At 40.9% G+C, this 17,125-nt stretch overlaps 1 protein-coding gene across 2 annotated transcripts; it reads left to right on the top strand.

Annotated features, from left to right (window-relative positions):
- The first annotated feature begins 39 nt into the window (after positions 1–39).
- LOC147755830 (zinc finger and BTB domain-containing protein 8A-like) lies at positions 40–13,311 on the top strand. Of its 2 annotated transcripts, none has more exons than XM_086988614.1 (4): positions 40–2,577; positions 12,208–12,344; positions 12,426–12,496; positions 12,625–13,311. In XM_086988614.1, exons 2-4 carry the CDS (start codon positions 12,240–12,242, stop codon positions 12,743–12,745), a joined length of 297 nt encoding a protein of 98 aa, XP_086844740.1. In that variant the 5' UTR covers positions 40–2,577; positions 12,208–12,239; the 3' UTR covers positions 12,746–13,311. The 2 variants fall into 2 exon arrangements, with proteins under 2 accessions (XP_086844740.1, XP_086844739.1); XM_086988613.1 differs by lacking the exon at positions 40–2,577 and adding an exon at positions 11,569–11,829.
- The last annotated feature ends 3,814 nt before the right edge of the window (positions 13,312–17,125 follow it).

The following is a 17,125-nucleotide window of genomic DNA, read 5'->3' as shown; positions in this document are numbered from 1 at the left end:
GGTGGTAAGTAAGTAAGTAAGGAAGATAATTTTCCTATGTTTTCTCAGGGATTCTTAGGCTTTCAACAATCGAGCAATTTATGTACTCAATTTGGATGATTAACGATACAGGTTCTCGTTACAGGCAAATGGTAAGCCGCGGGTTCCTATTAAATTAGTATGGATACTACGTTAATGAGTAACGTTTGGATGTCAAAATCGATAAGGCGAAACGATTAAATGCGTCGTCTGCTGAATGAGCGCCATCTTGAAAATTTGACTTTTTTTCGAAAGAGTTAACAAAACAGCGCCGACTGATGCTGGACGCTTGCCCTGTACCAGTAAACGGTTGCGTGTAGACCTTTCTGATTTTTCGAAATACAGCCGGCCGTGAATCGTCAAGTTGATAGTCATAGTTAATTCCTATCAGTGATGTATGTTACAATAAAGAGATGTAGTGAAGATCTGAATCGTTCCAACGTACATTATTAGCCTGCCTGTATAAAACCGTATATATATATATATATATAGTGAGTCTGAAACCAACAAAAATCCACCATTTTAGCGTATCAGTTCACGTATAGAAAAAGCTTTCGCATAGCAGCACAGTCCGTTCCAGAGTGGCCGAGACCCAGAGTCACCGTTCTGTAAATCACTATTACAGTGTTCCTGTCTACAATCGCTCCATTAGATCGCCAAACGGGAGAAGTAGTCAGCATAAGATCACCCGTACCGTTGGACAGTCTTCCGCGACCGGTTGTGGGTGTTTCCGTTGTAGCAACCTCGTTCGGACCAGGCACGCCACAGGGTCGCCGCCCACATGGCTGTCCTCTATGTGAATATTGTTCGGATCGAAAATGGAATCTTCGGCTACACATGAAAAATCGTCATAACATCGATCTACAACAGAATCAACAGGCGATACCGGCCACTCCAGCAAGCAACGTCCTGTAACACAGACAATAGCGATGGTATTGAGCGGTACTGCCGAGGTGTATTTCGTCGATAACAGGGTGGCCTCAAAACGTTGTCTTAGAATGAATGCGAGGCGGGACGCGGTCACAAGCGTCCGCTTAATACAAAGCAGTAGTCACAGGTCATAGTTCTTCTATTTTCCGTTGTTTAAGATCTGTGGCTAACGAAAAGGGGCTATTTTAAAGTTCCGTTGCCTGCGTCGCACGATTCTCTCATGTCCCAGGGTTTGTTTATTATTAAGGTTCTGTAGAACGTGTGGTGATGATCTTCACCAAATTACTAGTAAAAAATGTAATAATTCATCGAATGATAACAAACGCAAACAGGGATGCGTTGCATTGTAAGCGCTATTTGGCAGACCCTAAAACCCGAGGGGATTCCGCTGTAAGAAGAGGTAAAAAAATTACAAATAACCTGGATGCTATTTTTTCCTAGTAAGTTTTCCACGTCTGACGGCGTATGACGGATACCTCAAAATCAGTGGGGGGTTCTTCTTAAACAACAATATCGTTGTGACAATTTCCAAATTTGCCATATTGTAAATCAAAACAGTGCTCTCTGATAGACTGACGATTAGCAACGTTCATAGGTAGTACTGTCGAGTATCATGTACATAAACTAATACGCATTAGAGGGCAAACGTGTGTGAACGGGCATTGACAAAAAAAAAAACCTTTTTAAGGATTAAAGACTGTGGCTAGTGCTAGGCTTCGGAAGAGATACAATTTGAATAAATAGTCTCCATGAGGGCAGCTTTGTGGAGTTGTTTCTGAGAAAAAAAGGAAATTGCAAATTTATGAGGATCAAAGAAGAAGCTCATTGTTGAGATTCACCCGCTTGATGCTATGATAGCAGGGGGCCGTTTGAGCAGTTCCACGTTGGTAAGATTTTTTAGTAGCTCAGTAGACATTCATCGATATGGAAGGTTTTGTTATTAACAGAGAATCTCGTCTTAAGCAATGGAAACTGGGTACTCTAATTTCTATGTTTATACCGTTAATTTATTATAAATTGTACATAGTGTGTATAGTATGTGCCTCGTCAATAAAAGTTTGTTCAAAATTGTAATATTGTGGTGATTAAACATACGGTAACTGCTTTCTGCGTTTTATTACCTATCGGAAAATTATTATATAGGAAAATATTTAGCGTCTTATTAAATGTCGTTCACTTGAGCGTATTATTTTCGGCAATTTGACGCGGTTTTACTGCAGATAAAAGCCCTTAGGCTTTTTTGCCCAATTCGAATTCGAAAAAAAAGAAAATAAAATCCAGTCAGATTAATTAATCAATGGGAAATATGGACGTATTATTATTAGAAAAAAAAAACATATCTAATACGTTCTTTTGCTTTCAGGTAGGAGCCAAAGCTGTACGATAATGAAATACTCGGATGAGCCACAGAGGAAATGAAGATGCGCGCCACTTTTAGGAGTCATCGTCGCCGATTTGCCTTCTCAAAGGATTCAAGGAGCGAATCAATGAAATATATATGAGCAATAAAGATCTGTTGTATTAATCGCCGACCAGTGGTGTGAAGCTTTCGAAAGTGCGCCTGCCATAGTTTTCTGAATGGATCAGACCGGCATTCTAATTGTATATGCTTCGCTAAAAAAAGGCACGGTATGGAATAGAAATGGAACAATTATATATATATATATATATATATATATATATATATGTTTGTTCCATTTCTATTGGTCGCAATATAATTCCGCCAATTCATAGCGAGTACAGGAACCTGACTCACAAACCTTTAATCGTTGCACGTGCATGATCCACCAAACCTTGGCTAGATAGGTCCCCTTTTTCCCCATGGCATGCATTCAGGTCTTTCGTACGTATAATTGTATGGTATTTACATATAATCATGTAACATGTCTTCTAACATTCAACACATGTATAGCGACACGCGTGAGCATACAACAACGACCTAGCAACATCAGTAACGCCGTCTGGTAGCCATAGCCAAACGTTATTTTAGACGTGTACAGCATCCGTCTACATAGTAGAGTAACCGCTGCAACAAAACTAACCCCAGTGATCTGTTCCTACTACGGAATGCAACAACGACTTTCTATTGACTAACCCACTGAAGACGAAGCCCAAGAAGGTGACCAACATCAAGCTCGCTCAAACTCATCGATATAGGAAAATGCCTATAGATTTAACGCCAACGACAAAATTACTCTGAAGCAACATTCTCACCGGCCATGTGCTTCGCCGAACGATACATATTCCTACGCGAATGGGAGGTGTGAGATGGTCTTCGATGTAAGTTCGTTCTTTCTCCCTCTCCCTCCTCTCTCTCTATCTCCCCCTCTCCCCCACTCTCTCTTTCTCCCCCTCTATCTCTATCTCTCTCTCTCTCTCTATCTCTCTCTCTCTCTCTCTCTATCTCTCTCTCCCTCTAAGCGTTGGTCATCGCGCTGGATTCACTGTAATTTTATATTGTTCCTACTATTAAAATAAAGAAGCGCTGAAAGTGATTGGGCGTCCGTCAACTTACTCAATTGATCTGTGTTATGACTCCGTTCTATCCTGTCTACTCGGTCTGCTACTACCATTTATAATTGCTACTTCCAAACCTTTCTGCAAGTAACAAGCATCGGTACGTATCACTTACCTTTAATTAATAATAATCTTGTCTACACGCTGTTATAACACCTATACAATAACTTGCTGTAAACCTATATGTATATAAATATAGGTGTAGGTAAGACTAATGTCTATGCGATAAACTGTAAACTGTTTAATAGAAGACCTAGTCACAACAACGTACTAATAAAAGAGGTCAAAGAAACGACATGCCTCACACCATGGTTGTTGCTGCAGGTCATTGCATTATATTGCAGTGAAGTATGAGGAAAAAAATTATGGCTTATGTCACACGGTAGTAGATATCATTGGGCTGATTTGCTTTTCGCGTTCACGCGTTATTTCAGAGATCCTTCAAGATATGCTGTTGTATGGACGAATGCCGCCGTCTCCGTTGGACGCGGGTTGTTCGTCAGGATCCCCAACCAACTCACCGGGGCCAGGCGCTCAAGGAACTCTCATAGGGGCTGGAGGCGGTAGTGGCTATAAGCGACTTTACTCTTGTCACGTGTGTGGCTATCATACGCACATCAAGCGAGCACATGAACGACACATCCTCACTCATACTGGCGAGAAGCCCCACAAGTGTGACTATTGTGAGTTCCGGTCGAATCGTAAAGACAACTTGCTCACGCACGTACGGAAAAAGCATCAAAACTCAGCGATGGCCCTACAGTTCCTCCTACAGCAAGCACAACTCCAGCAACAACAGCAGGATAGCTCGGGAACTCAGCTAGCAGGATCGTTAATACTGGATGGAAATAATAATCAAAATCATCACAGTAGTAGCAATCGGAGCACGAGCGGCCATGGAAGCAATAGTTCGCCAGGACATCACTCGTCGCTTGGAAGTAGCCCCACAACAGGCATTATGCTCCTGCCACCATGAAATTGCCAATTACAAAGGATCTTAGCGGGGGCCCTTTGAACTACGGGGTTTTACCAGCCTGCGGAGATTGAAACTGTGGAGAGAAGGGCAAGTTAAGGAAAACACAGGCACAAAACGTATTTTACTATTTCTGGAGTGGGCGAAATTAGGGAAAGGTTCGACGAGCAGAAAATTGTTACTGAGGAGAGAGAGTGATGGCGAGAAACAGGTATAATGGAACCAAGTGCAATGAAAGACGGAAAATAGGAAAAAACGTAATATCTATATGAGGTGCTGCTGCAGAATCGAGCGGCACGTACGACATAGCGTAACGGACGAGATGCAACCGTAATTCTCTGCCGATGCTGGAAGTATGTGAGCTCGCTCTCAGACGAACACGTCATTTCCAGCTAAAATCAAAATGTCGTAAACTGGAAATATCCATTTGTAGGTGGCATCACTAGTCCATAGTCTGAACGTGTCACGAAAAATGGACGTGTTTCAGAAAATGGGGGCGATCAGGCAAAGGCTAAGGCCCGATTTCGTGTCCGATTGTCAAGCTGCCGAATCGTCGCCCAACACGAGTGGCAATATATACTTCAAAACTATACGGAGCTGACAGAGTATGGCTTTACGAGCATACGGCGATGCTTGTTAGCGGCATCAAATGTTGCTGGGAACTACTTCTGCTACCATTATATAGTATTATGAACGGCCTGCAGTGCGGCTAAGAACGGGATCTAGCTTGTGGAAGCTGGTCCTTAATTTTTGTAAAGAACGCTACTATTTACCTTAAAGGTGCAATACGAAATAAGGCATACATGTTTCATGCAGTGAATATTTACTGCTCATGATTCATGCCGTATGCTCGTCTGGCGCTCCAAGAAAATAAGTCAGCAAAACACATGTCAGGCCAAGTTTTTCGGTGATTCGGAACGGCCCAGAAACGAAACAGAAATTACGACAACTAAAAGTGTCCTTGCGCTGAAGTTTGCAAATATTATCGGACAGAAGATACCTAGCTATCGGACCAATGAAAAGCGAAAATCTTCTTACATACCATGATATACATTTAACATATAATATACATATAAATATACATAATTTCGATAGCCGAAAGGCTTTTTATAACTATTAATAGAGCAGAAAAGATCATAGGTTACTAATAATGTATCAATAACGTTGTCATTCCTAAGTACATACGTTCCTTGATTAGCCAGATTTGTCGTACGCGACTGGCCACGTTAAAGTGGTGCTATTTTTTTACGTAAACCCAGGAGCGAAACGAAGTAAGTCATCATCAATCAATGTATGACAGAACTCGCTTAAGCGCGAAGCGTGCGCGAGATCATCGAACAGAGCAAGGTAATTTATTATCTATTCATTTGTGCAACGTCAGTGGAGATGAGCTGGAAATCTCAGAGACGAGAATCTCAAATGGGCTAATTGGGCAATATTCACTATGTCGACCTGTGCATATCAGGCCGCAATGAAAGGCCATTGCGGACATCCAGCCACGTGCTCATTAAGCAACTCGTTTTACGTGGGTAAAAAAGATATGTAGTAATGAACATAACCATCCTAAAGAGTGTATGGCCCTGCTAAGTTATGACACTATGATTTTTTTTTCAAATAACTTTGTAATTATCTTTATCTGTCACCTTAAATGCAATACGTCTATTAGGAATTCAACGATACGCAACGCTGCAAGAAGGAAGGAGTGAAGGCAAGTGACATGTTTCCTTTTGAAGGCGACTGTAACATTGCGAGAAAGTTTTCCCGGACCAATTTTTGACATTCGCGTAGAGGAAAAATCTGCCAGGTTTGAGAGTGTTATACGATAACGCTGTTGTGGACCGCTCATAGAAATAGCGGAACAGTAGAGAATGGACGCAGAATAAATTGAGGCGGTTAAATATCAAATAATGGCTTACGTATTGTTAACCAACCTTTTATCACGTCTGTCGCTGCTGTAGTTTTTGCCCTGCAGCTCGGTTGCCACGACAGTTTAAAAAGAATATATAGTTACCTTGTTTCGAAACAAGTATTTGACAAAACATCCACGTTTCTTTGTTTTTCGAAGTACATTTAGATATTTAGATAATACATGCGTATATAGGAAGGAAGAAAGGCAGTAATGAAAAAGGTGCGTCATTACGCGAAGTAACCGCAAGCTAGCAGAGACTAAGGCCACACAGCTTCATGAAAACCATTGCGAAGTCTTAAACGATGCTCGTATCGATCAAAGACAGGGCTGCTTACTTATCAAACACTGAATGGAGGTTTTTTCGAGGATAGGCCTCGCCGGCCACATTAGCAGGGACCGATGGCAGCTCAACTGCACTACAAGCACCATAATAGCACCGTCCAGAACCTCAGGAAGACTTGAACGTTCATAACATAACTTATCGTGATTACGTAGCATCATTGGAAACGATTTTCTCAAAACGATATCGTGAATAACTTCCGAAGTCTTTCTTATTCCTCATTCATTCCTAGCAAATAGAGGCAAACTCGCCGCAGAAAGGCTTTCATACCTCGTGTAGCATAAGTTTGTCTCACTCTCTATGAAAGCTTTGTTGTTCCAATACGATTCATCAATGTATGAAGCGATCAAATGATGCTGCTACCGATCGATCTACAAGCTACAAGAACAACGTCACATTCCGAATATAGAGCACATGTTCAGTAATCCCCTTTACATTTGCTCAGAACACAAGTGTTATTGTTTTTAATTGCCACGAAACAAACAGTGTATCAAGCTAGATTCGTATTCAGTCCAATTGCTTCGATGCAAGCTACACATTCCTTTTATGTTTACGTGACCGGTGAGCCCCATCCACCCTTTGAAGCCTATTTAAACACTCCAAGCAAAAGATCAGCAATAAGAGAAGATACACAAGTTACTATCGCAATTATGTAATGATGCAATCCATACATATGCTGATTCACTCAATTAAGCCCGAACAAGAACATCGCCTAGGCAGGATCGTGTCGTAACAACATGGCGGTGGGTCCCAATAGAACAGTAGGAAATTGCCCGAGCGAATCGAGGCTGTTTTAAGCAGCTTCGTTGATTGACAGCACTTTCTGTAACGTAATGTGTAACTTGTTTAACTGAAGATACTGTCGCCGACATGATGCCGCCAAAATTTCAATATCGACAAAATGGTTAACAGAACATTTTTCTTTATGTCTATTGAAGATAAGTGTTTTAATATGCATTACCGCTGTCTCTGTTATGACGTGAGAACATTCTCCAATTAATTTTCCTATGCATTGTTTCGTCACGCCGGACAGCATCTGAAAAATCGCTAGAATAACTCAAAATAGGGAATGTTCCTAAACACCAGGAGTTTGATTTAGTTAGCGTCCGATTTAGCGGAATTTCGAAGTCCTACTCCTTTGAGCGAATGCACCGTTATCGGGGTAGTGCATGCGGTCCTCATAGATGATGGGCAAAGTGCCGCTGTCCTGAAGAGATCCGGCGGCGGCGGGTGAGGGCCATAAGTAACTCCGTTACTGGGAGTCGATAGAGACTCGTTAGCTATGCTCAGATTATGCAGTTCTTCGGCGGAGCACAACGTTCTGTTGATGTACTTATGCCAGACGGTTAGTAGACCTGTCATTTGGACGCCCATGGAGGAATAGAAGGTGACAAGTACATCAAAGACGCATCAAAGACATCCAAAGATACTCTTGGTATTATTATTTTTATTATTATTATTATTATCATTATATCTATTACTGTTGGTTTTCTTTCATTATGATTACCTTTAACTACGGTTGCTATGAATATAATTATTTCTATTCCAACTCTCTATTATGTAGCGAGTCCTTGTCAGAAGTGCTCTCGCACCTTTTGTTACACGCATATCTAATTGCTCAGCGAAAAATGGATTCACTGACTGACTGACCGACCGACCGACCGACCGACCGACCGACCGACCGACCGACCGACGAATACTACCGTAATTGTTGCTGACTAAGACCAATTTTTTTTTGGATTCCTTTTGGATTGAACGCTTTGCGTTATTCACTCATATTCATTCTGTACTAGGTTAGGTAGCGTGTATTGTATAAACAAGACGCAGTGCATTGTATTCATTGACCGTGCACGATTGGAGCACGGCATGCACGTATTCAGTGGATGATCCACCCTAGAGTCCCGACTGGAGTTATGCGGCTTTTCGCCCCCTTTATGCCAGAGACACTTTTGCCAGAGCGTGCACGTTTCTATCTACATGAAAGAAGAGAGCATGTAATATCATAAACGCATAGTTTAATACTAGAGACGAAAAGTAAGCTGGTTGACTAGAAGCATCGAACCAAATCATTGACCTACTATGGGTGGATCTCCAAAATCCATTGTCCGCATAAGTACTCTTCCTAACAGCTGCTCGCTCAAATGTTACGAACCGAGAGCAGGGAATTTTTACTCGCAACTGCTTTGCGGACCCCATATTCTTTTTTTTTTTTTTTTTTTTTTTTTTTTTTGTTAGCAATTAACCGTGTGAGATCACAACCAAAACGAATTCATGTCTATACCACTGGCTGTCATCTACATTGTTTTTTTTTAATGTATTGCATACCCAGGGTCGGAATTTTTTTCATTATTCATAGTTTTTTAAGTCTGTACCTCAATAGCGGTATAATGGTAAGAGAAATCGGAGACGTTTTTATCACACAAGTATATTGTGTAAGTACCAACTACAACGAAGTAACAACGAGAACTACAAAAAGTATTATTCTTTACGAGGATTTTTACGATTATTAAGAATTTGTACTTTTTTGAAAAAAGGTTCGTTGTTATTTATAATTTTAATGATTTGTTTCCAATGTCACCATCATTCAAAGCGAAATTAAGAGCCAGCGAACAACTTTACAAAAAAGTAATGAGACAACCGTACGAAATAACCATTTATTAAATAACCAAACAAATATATTTCTTTCGAATGTTTGCATTTTTTTCATTATGTATTATACTATATAATCGATAGCTGGCCTGCCGCGTTGTTGAGCCACGAGTTCGCTCACTCGTTCTTACATATTAATGAGTCTTCTAATCGTTATCATATAATTACCTATTATTTTGAGTAATGGTCTGTATTAATTGTGTCTTGCTCGAAGAAGTGTGCAATACCCATGGTAAACAGGCAAATAAACGAGATCTACATTAACTATATTGAACCGACAAGTAAAACACACAAAAATAGCAAAATAATTTAGGACCAAGTATTAAAATCTCTAGGACGGACTACGTCTAACGGGATGTCCGATTTGAAAAAGGCATATCTTTATAGAATACGAAGTGCCGCATTACACGGATGACGTACTTCTCCACTAAGTAGTATACCATACAGTAGAAGCAAAGGCAGAAGGAAATAGTAGATGGCTATTTTTTTTTGGCAAAAAATAACCAACAACCAAAAAACGAAGCCTTTTCAGGCCAAAGGTTTGAGAGAGTTGCTCACGACGAACGGCAATCAAGCAAAAATATGACGATGCTACGTTATCGTCGTGCCGTCAAGAAGTTCACAAGACAGAAATGAACGCAGTTGTCAAGAAACAATTTCTGTCAACTGTTGCTCAATAAATACTGATCAACAGGTCACCAGTTTAGGTACACGCATCTATTGATGTAAAGATAATTCAAGATAGGCGTCATGACGCAAGGGCCAATGATCACATCACGATGTGCCAGATGTACCCTAATTGAACCCTGGAAAAAGTCCTTCGTGTCAGAATCTGTGATTAGCAACACGTATAAGCTTACGTCTAAAATTCCCAACTGGGGCTATTGCGTGTCCTCATGAAAATTTTACGAAGGAAAGATAAACGTTCCCTTCTTTCTTTTTTTTATTGCTAAATCGATTCGGAGCCATGACTTTATTACTTCTATTGATTTATAGCGATAATCCAGAACGAAAATGCAGCGACCAGTGTTTCCGCGTGATGTGATCATGGCCGTACACGGCATCATACTTTGTAAAGGTGTTTTGTCGTCTGATAAATATTGATCACATGTTAATTATAGATCAAATGGTAATTCTTTGTTTTGTGACGCAACTAAAGGCGAAATCAATTAAACCTCGGATGTATAGCAGAGAAGCTGTGCAATACAAAATAGAAATTCACAAACCTAATGTGCTTATAGAGTATGTAAGCAAATCTCAGCAAAATTACTACATCAGCTATTTATTTAAAAAAAATACAAACAAACAAACACTGCTTTGCTGGTGACAGCCCGTGTTACTCCTTCGACGGTCCCAAGATTCTGTCGGCTCGTTCACATTCACTCGCGGTTTCAGGGTCTTTGTGGTTTGCAGTGATTTAATTACGATTATATATTATACGGCAGATAGCGGTAACGGTATCTGCGTCAATACAAATCATCCACTATCAATAGTAGACTAATGCTACAGAATCGATAATTATATATTTAAAATTTCAAATCATAGCTCTCTCTCCCCTCTCCCCCCTCTCTCTCTCTCTCTCTCTCTCTATATATATATATATATATATACACAAACTATATACATGCATATATATATATATATGCTTACGTGTAGCTATTACATAATATAAAAAAAGTTCGTTTTGAATATGAGATCGTTCCATTCCTCTCGATGCACAGAAGATCGACAACTATTAATTCCAAAATATATATATATATATATAGTAAGTACTATTAATAATAATTAATGAAATTATTGAAATACTGCTGATCACGGCGATTATTATGCTAATGATGATATACGACGAACAAGTAATTATATAATGAGATAAAGTAGGACGTGATTTTGACCTAAATATGAGGTAGTCAAATCTCGTGAACAAAGGACGCTACGAATGAGTGCGCGTCTGCAGCATGGGATGGAGGACTACTGACGAATAGAAAATTGTTTGTGTGTCTTTTTGCAATAAACATGTTGCATTCCAGTGACTGACGTATTTTGTAAAAAAAAAAAAAACAAATGGAATATCAATAAGAACGTGTCTTTATTTTGCATCTACGTTTCCATTTTAGCCCTTACCTATTCTCATGGATCGATTTACCTTAGCTGCCTAAAAAAATCCTTTCTGCAATACATATTTGTTTGTTCGCCGTAAAATTGTGAAACAAAGACCCAAAATCTACTAGGAGGTTATGGCCAGTTTCGAATTCTGCGTGTGGCAACGGCAACAATTTAGACGCGGCTAAAAATGGCACGTGGTCCTGTGAAAGCATCACACACAATTTTGGCAGCGAGTCCGTCAATTGAACACTTAAAAAACCAATTGTAAAATCAACAAATAAAAACAACGAATATGAAAATTACAATCGTCCGACAATAACTCTCTGATCCTCGGAGTCATTTCTGATTCCTGCAGAGACTGGAGGATCGCACTGGCGATAAATTGTTTCGGTAACTTGAATTGACAACTTTGTCCTTCGACGACTTGGTGTCATATGCATGATAGTAGTCATCTTTTTGTCAATTTGGTAGTTTGCGACAGAGACCTGAATGCATCCGAAAGCTTATACGTGTAGTTTAAGTAAGGTCGGCCTTTTTGTGCCTTTGTTCGATGCTGTGCGTGCTGCACAATACGATCCTCTACGCAAAATACGTGCATCGCTTTCGCTGCGGCGTATTATTAACATTATCTCTGTTATTAATCGTCTATTGACTTTCTCATTGTTTCCTTTTCTATTGCTTTACTGTCAACTCGTGGCGCGCATTGTTTCGACATGGATTTACGGTGACTGTTCTCTGTATTGACGTGACGGATCATCGTTTACACAGATATTCCATACCTGGACCTGGACGGAGCTGGAATGAATGAATTTGGTCGCTATAAGTGTCCGTACGCTCATTGTCCTTATATAACTAATCGGCGATTTCCACTATCTCGGCACCTGCTCACACATACCGGAGAAAAGGTAATTCGTAACCTACCATGAAGTTAAAGTTAGCTACGCTACTGTTGTTTTACTAACGTTCACGCTTCTGGCCTGTTTCAGCCGTTCCAATGCGCGTATTGCCATTATTCGTGTTCGCGTAAGGATGCGTTAAGTTCCCATATGGCTAGAAGGTTAGTCGTGACCACTTAACAACGCTATTATAAGATCACTGCTAGCCTGGGCTATTATCAGCCCGTCATCCCAGAACCGATACTAACTAATCGTCGTACGTGATTTACTTTTCGAACGACAATTCCAGACATCCTCATACGCTACTAGCAGGAGCTGATATTGGATCGTTCAGCGGCGGTTCCGTCGGTATTCTCGATGAAAACGACGCTTCGGCGCCCGATTACCCCAGCAGCAGAATTCTTTCTTAATAAGCATCATTATCAGCAATTACCAATCAACGTTTGTGTGAGCCTCGTTTGTGGATTTTTCTACCTTCCACCCAGTCCATTCCACCCCACCAATTCTACGTGCAAATATCAAGCGCCGAAGTGATTCATCATAAGCTACACAGAGCTAACAACTGTTGCCTATATAATTTACTGCCGAAACATATTACGACCTTACCTTCGATGGCGATAATTATTTTCGGTCTTCGCCGCGCTTCCCACCGATGTAAACGTAGTGATGGTCAACTGAAAAATCGGAAAAGGTAGAATCGAGAAGCCCCGAAACCGTATTTGAAATTGCCACGTTGAATGGATCGATTCTGCCGGTAGGATTTTCCGACGATATCGTCCGTCGAATTGTTGTTAGAAGCAATGAGTCAACGAAGTATCTTCAAAAAGGTCGATATCGATTGTAGTACAGCACGGACCTAACATTTGTTTCGGTATCACGTCAAACAGACCGGCTTCATGAATGAGAACCAACGACTTTAATGTCAACTAGTGTCATACGATTAGTCTAATGAAGGCACAATTCAGCAAGCCAAAAAGATGTTGGATGTTTTTTGATGGTCAAGTTGGTCTCTAGGCATTAGAATTTCTTCAAGCGTTAACGGGGTACTATGGTTGTATTGTACCCTGACGAAACGAGGCTGCTATTGGGGTCGCAATATCACCGATTGATGTTCGGAGTTCTAGCAAACTGGCGTACCGACACTGAAACGAGCGTTTCGTCGTGTGTGCGCATCGACGTTTTTTATAATTACAAAATGAAACACAGAGAAAGGTACCAGCAAAAACAGCCATATATATATATATATATATATGAGGGAGAAAAATGGAGAGTGTGTGTATGTATGTATGAGAAGTATGAAAGTTAAGGACATTAAATAACCGAGGCCGTTCTTCAGCAATATCGATCGACATCCGCTGACTATCTCGTTGCTTAGTTAAAAATGACAATGCTGGGGAATACCAGAAAGTTGAGTTTCCGGAAGTTATATATGCATTGGTACCGGATTTGTCTGGTGTCGTATGGCGGCGGTACACACTTGCATCGCTAAGATGAGCACGGCAGAAAGGCGCGCAAGGGGGACAGTGGGGGAATACCGACATAGCTGATTCGCTGAGTTGGCAGACGATGCGTATTTTTCGGGCGGATGTCGGCGTTAGAGGGGCGTCTGCGCCTAATGCACGTGGAAAGCTTCCGTCAAAGAGGTCCAAGTGCTTCATACAGGCGATTAGGACACAGTGTTAGTTTTGCCCACTATTAACAACGGTCGGATCGATCTCACTGACTGGTTCGGCTTTCCTTGTTGTCCTTAACTGCCACATTCAAAAATGTCAATTGTAACAACAGTTTTAACCGACTCGCCGTTAGAATCAATTTAGATGGTGTAACTGTTCGAGCTTTTTCTTGTAACTTCGCATGATAACGCTTAACGCGAGATGCATCAGCTGATGGAAATCGCGTGCAGAAGGCGAGCATCAAAGGTGTCCCTTGTTGTATATCCTGATCGAGTGCTGAATGTCTGTGAAAACACTTGATGTTGAACCACTAAAGTTGACTTATCCGTATGCTACTAATGGCTACTATTATTATATGATGAAAACTTGCATCATAGTAGGTTCCAGGACATAAGGACAACGGCAGCTAGCCTATGGGTTCGAGGGGTCGGGCTGGAAATAGAAGTGATGGCCGCGTCAAGTATCGATCGGCGACAGATATCAAAGGGCCGCTTGTAAACAAAGGACAAATATGTCCGGGCTTGAATGAACTCAAAGTGCGAAATTGCCGGCATTTTACCTAATCAAGTCCGCGACAGAAATACGTTGCTGCAGTTCCTGCGCATGAGTCTATGGGCGTGCACAAAGGACATTCAATAACACCACTACCACCTTTAGCGCATATACATTATTCATTATTTATGCGATATTTCTTTATTGAAACGCATGTTCTGGTTGGTACACCCCACTTGTAGATTGCGGGCGGGTATTATTTAGTACGTATGTTAATGGGTGTTCACTGTTCAACAACATAGTTAGGCACCGGCAAATGCAAAACAGGCATAACAAGCCGTGTTCTCCATTTGGGCAACCTCGAAAGTTTCCGCAAACGTGATCTGCTATTTTGACCTAAAGCGTTGACGGGCGGTCCTGCAAGTGATAATGAATTCATGCAAACCGAGCTCGTACGACGTAGCACAGTAGTGACTTCTAGCATTTGGGTTTATCTTCATTAAGTATTTTATATTCTTTGGGGGCTTGGGCTTCTGTCGAGGCGGAGTATGATGGTCAAGTACGGAGCGTACATTCCATTGAGAGAGAACGCTATCTATTGAAGGCAGTCGTCACTTTTACTTAATAGTTTATTGCCTGAGTTAGCAACACTGGCTAATGTTAATTCGTTTCCACTGCATTTTGGCGTACACTTTCATCGATTTCGCTATGCTGAGAATATCGCGAGAAGGGGGAGAAAGACACACCTATATTGATTTTTTTTCAATAGCTTTCGGTATTTAATCTGAGCAGAGTCGTTGTAGCTTTCGGTTAGTGTTTTGTCCCAGTTTCGTAGAAGTAGAGAAAGCGGAACGCGTAATTACGTGCACGTCAGTGCCCCGCTATGGGAAACTTAGTGGTCTCTTGATGAGCATCAACGTTTTTCGCTAATTGAGATCCAGAAAATAACCATGATACGAGTCATCAGTCTTCGCTTCACTTAGTATATATCTTCTGCTCTAACAACGTTTACGCCAACGGTGCTGGCAGGTCATAATGATGTTGAAGTTCCTTTGTCGTTTTTTGCTGTAGTTGTGATAATGGGAATTCATCCTAAAACCGTCCTTGAAATGTGGAGATCTTAGACAGGAGAGACTCATAAGGAAGCAAGCGACATAAAGTGTGACTCAGGCAGAAGGGGCAAAAGAAGGCCTTTACATAAACGGTACTGTTTCCTCCAAAGCACGAAAAGGCACAGTGTATAGGTAAAAGGGCGTAATGCTAGTCGATGACATGTCGATGCTCTCTGCATCAAGCTGTATTTGTTCTTTAAGTGAATGCAAGGCGAACGCGCAGGACGGCAAGGATCTGAGCGTTCGGCATATAAACTGAAATTAATTAAACATTATAGAGGAACAATAAGATCCTATGAAATAAACTATATCAAATCATCGTTGTTCTCACATAAACGAGGGATCAAGCCGAGTGCGATGCAGAACTAGCACGAGTAGTCTTATTCGTTGCCTATCCCGGCGTTCAGGCGATCAGCTGAACGATTTTTATTATTTGTAGAGCATGTAAAACGATATGATCGTTTAACACAGTCTCCTCTCTCAATTTTTAGTTTCATTCAACTCGTGTTTTTACATATTTTGTTTATAAATAGTCAACATATTGTAGTTTCAATTTGCGGTATGTATTTTGCTATTATACTGCATGTTACTTTGGGAGCGCCGCGGTGAAGGCGGACGACTAAGCAAAAAAGTAAGCGAACGATGCAAGGATAGGCGTGAGAAGGATTCATTTCAAAGCGCAATATTTTGCTCAACCGGAGTTCTTACAACTAGTCGAGCCCACATATATATATATGCGAGATGAACTAATTGAGATATCTATATATATATATATATTCGTTTTTGGTGAGCTAGATACAAATAAGTCATTTATTAATGTAATGAGAACGGGTCGCATTTACCAACGTTGACGACGAGCACAGCTGCTGAGTTGTCAGCAATGGATTGATTATCTTTGGTGACATCAACGGTAACGGCATTTGACGTCAGATATGGCTCTGCACAGTTATCCCAACAAAAATTTCGGGACGTGTCAGGACACCATCAGGAGAAGGAGCTATTGCTAGTCATTTTCTTGTTGTCGTCTGTAAAAAAGTAACGAAAGCCCTGTGTTCCATTTTTTGCTCTGCATCATCTGGACTGGTCGATTGACGAAAAAGTCACTGCAAGTGTAAAACGTATCTGCAGTTGGACGGTGCTGTCTTTGTTGATATTGATCATTGTTGCTATTGTGCTGATAACAACTTCTCACCCGCCATTGGGAGCTGTTTTAAAGAAGGCTACCTAACATTATGTTAGTAATACTGCTAAGGTGTCTTGGACATTTCTCTAATTCTTCTGTAGACGTTCTGTTTGCGATAGTTAACGGGCTAAGTAAGTGTCGACACGTGTACAGGGCGGGACCTATATGTTTATGAATATTTGTATTCGGATCGCATTATTAGGTTGTTAGTTTTTTGTTTTTGTCTGTTTTATTCAGATCCGTCCAGGCATGGGGGCAATAATAACACGTAACATTAATTATACTTAAATAAACAAGGATATTTAAATCATACACGCGAGCCTATATATA

This window comes from Varroa destructor, unplaced genomic scaffold (assembly GCF_002443255.2).
Source record: "Varroa destructor unplaced genomic scaffold, Vdes_3.0 BEIS01000004.1, whole genome shotgun sequence".
In the NCBI taxonomy this organism is placed as follows: domain Eukaryota; kingdom Metazoa; phylum Arthropoda; class Arachnida; order Mesostigmata; family Varroidae; genus Varroa; species Varroa destructor.
This window is presented reverse-complemented; position numbering and strand designations above follow the sequence as displayed.

What these genes read in the sequence shown, in the direction of transcription:
- LOC147755830 (XM_086988614.1), top strand. Translation starts at nt 12,240, where the DNA reads ATGAATGAATTTGGTCGCTATAAGTGTCCGTACGCTCATTGTCCTTAT. An exon ending in TCACACATACCGGAGAAAAG is followed by an intron (nt 12,345 to 12,425) that starts GTAATTCGTAAC and finishes GGCCTGTTTCAG; the next exon opens with CCGTTCCAATGCGCGTATTG. An exon ending in AGTTCCCATATGGCTAGAAG is followed by an intron (nt 12,497 to 12,624) that starts GTTAGTCGTGAC and finishes CGACAATTCCAG; the next exon opens with ACATCCTCATACGCTACTAG.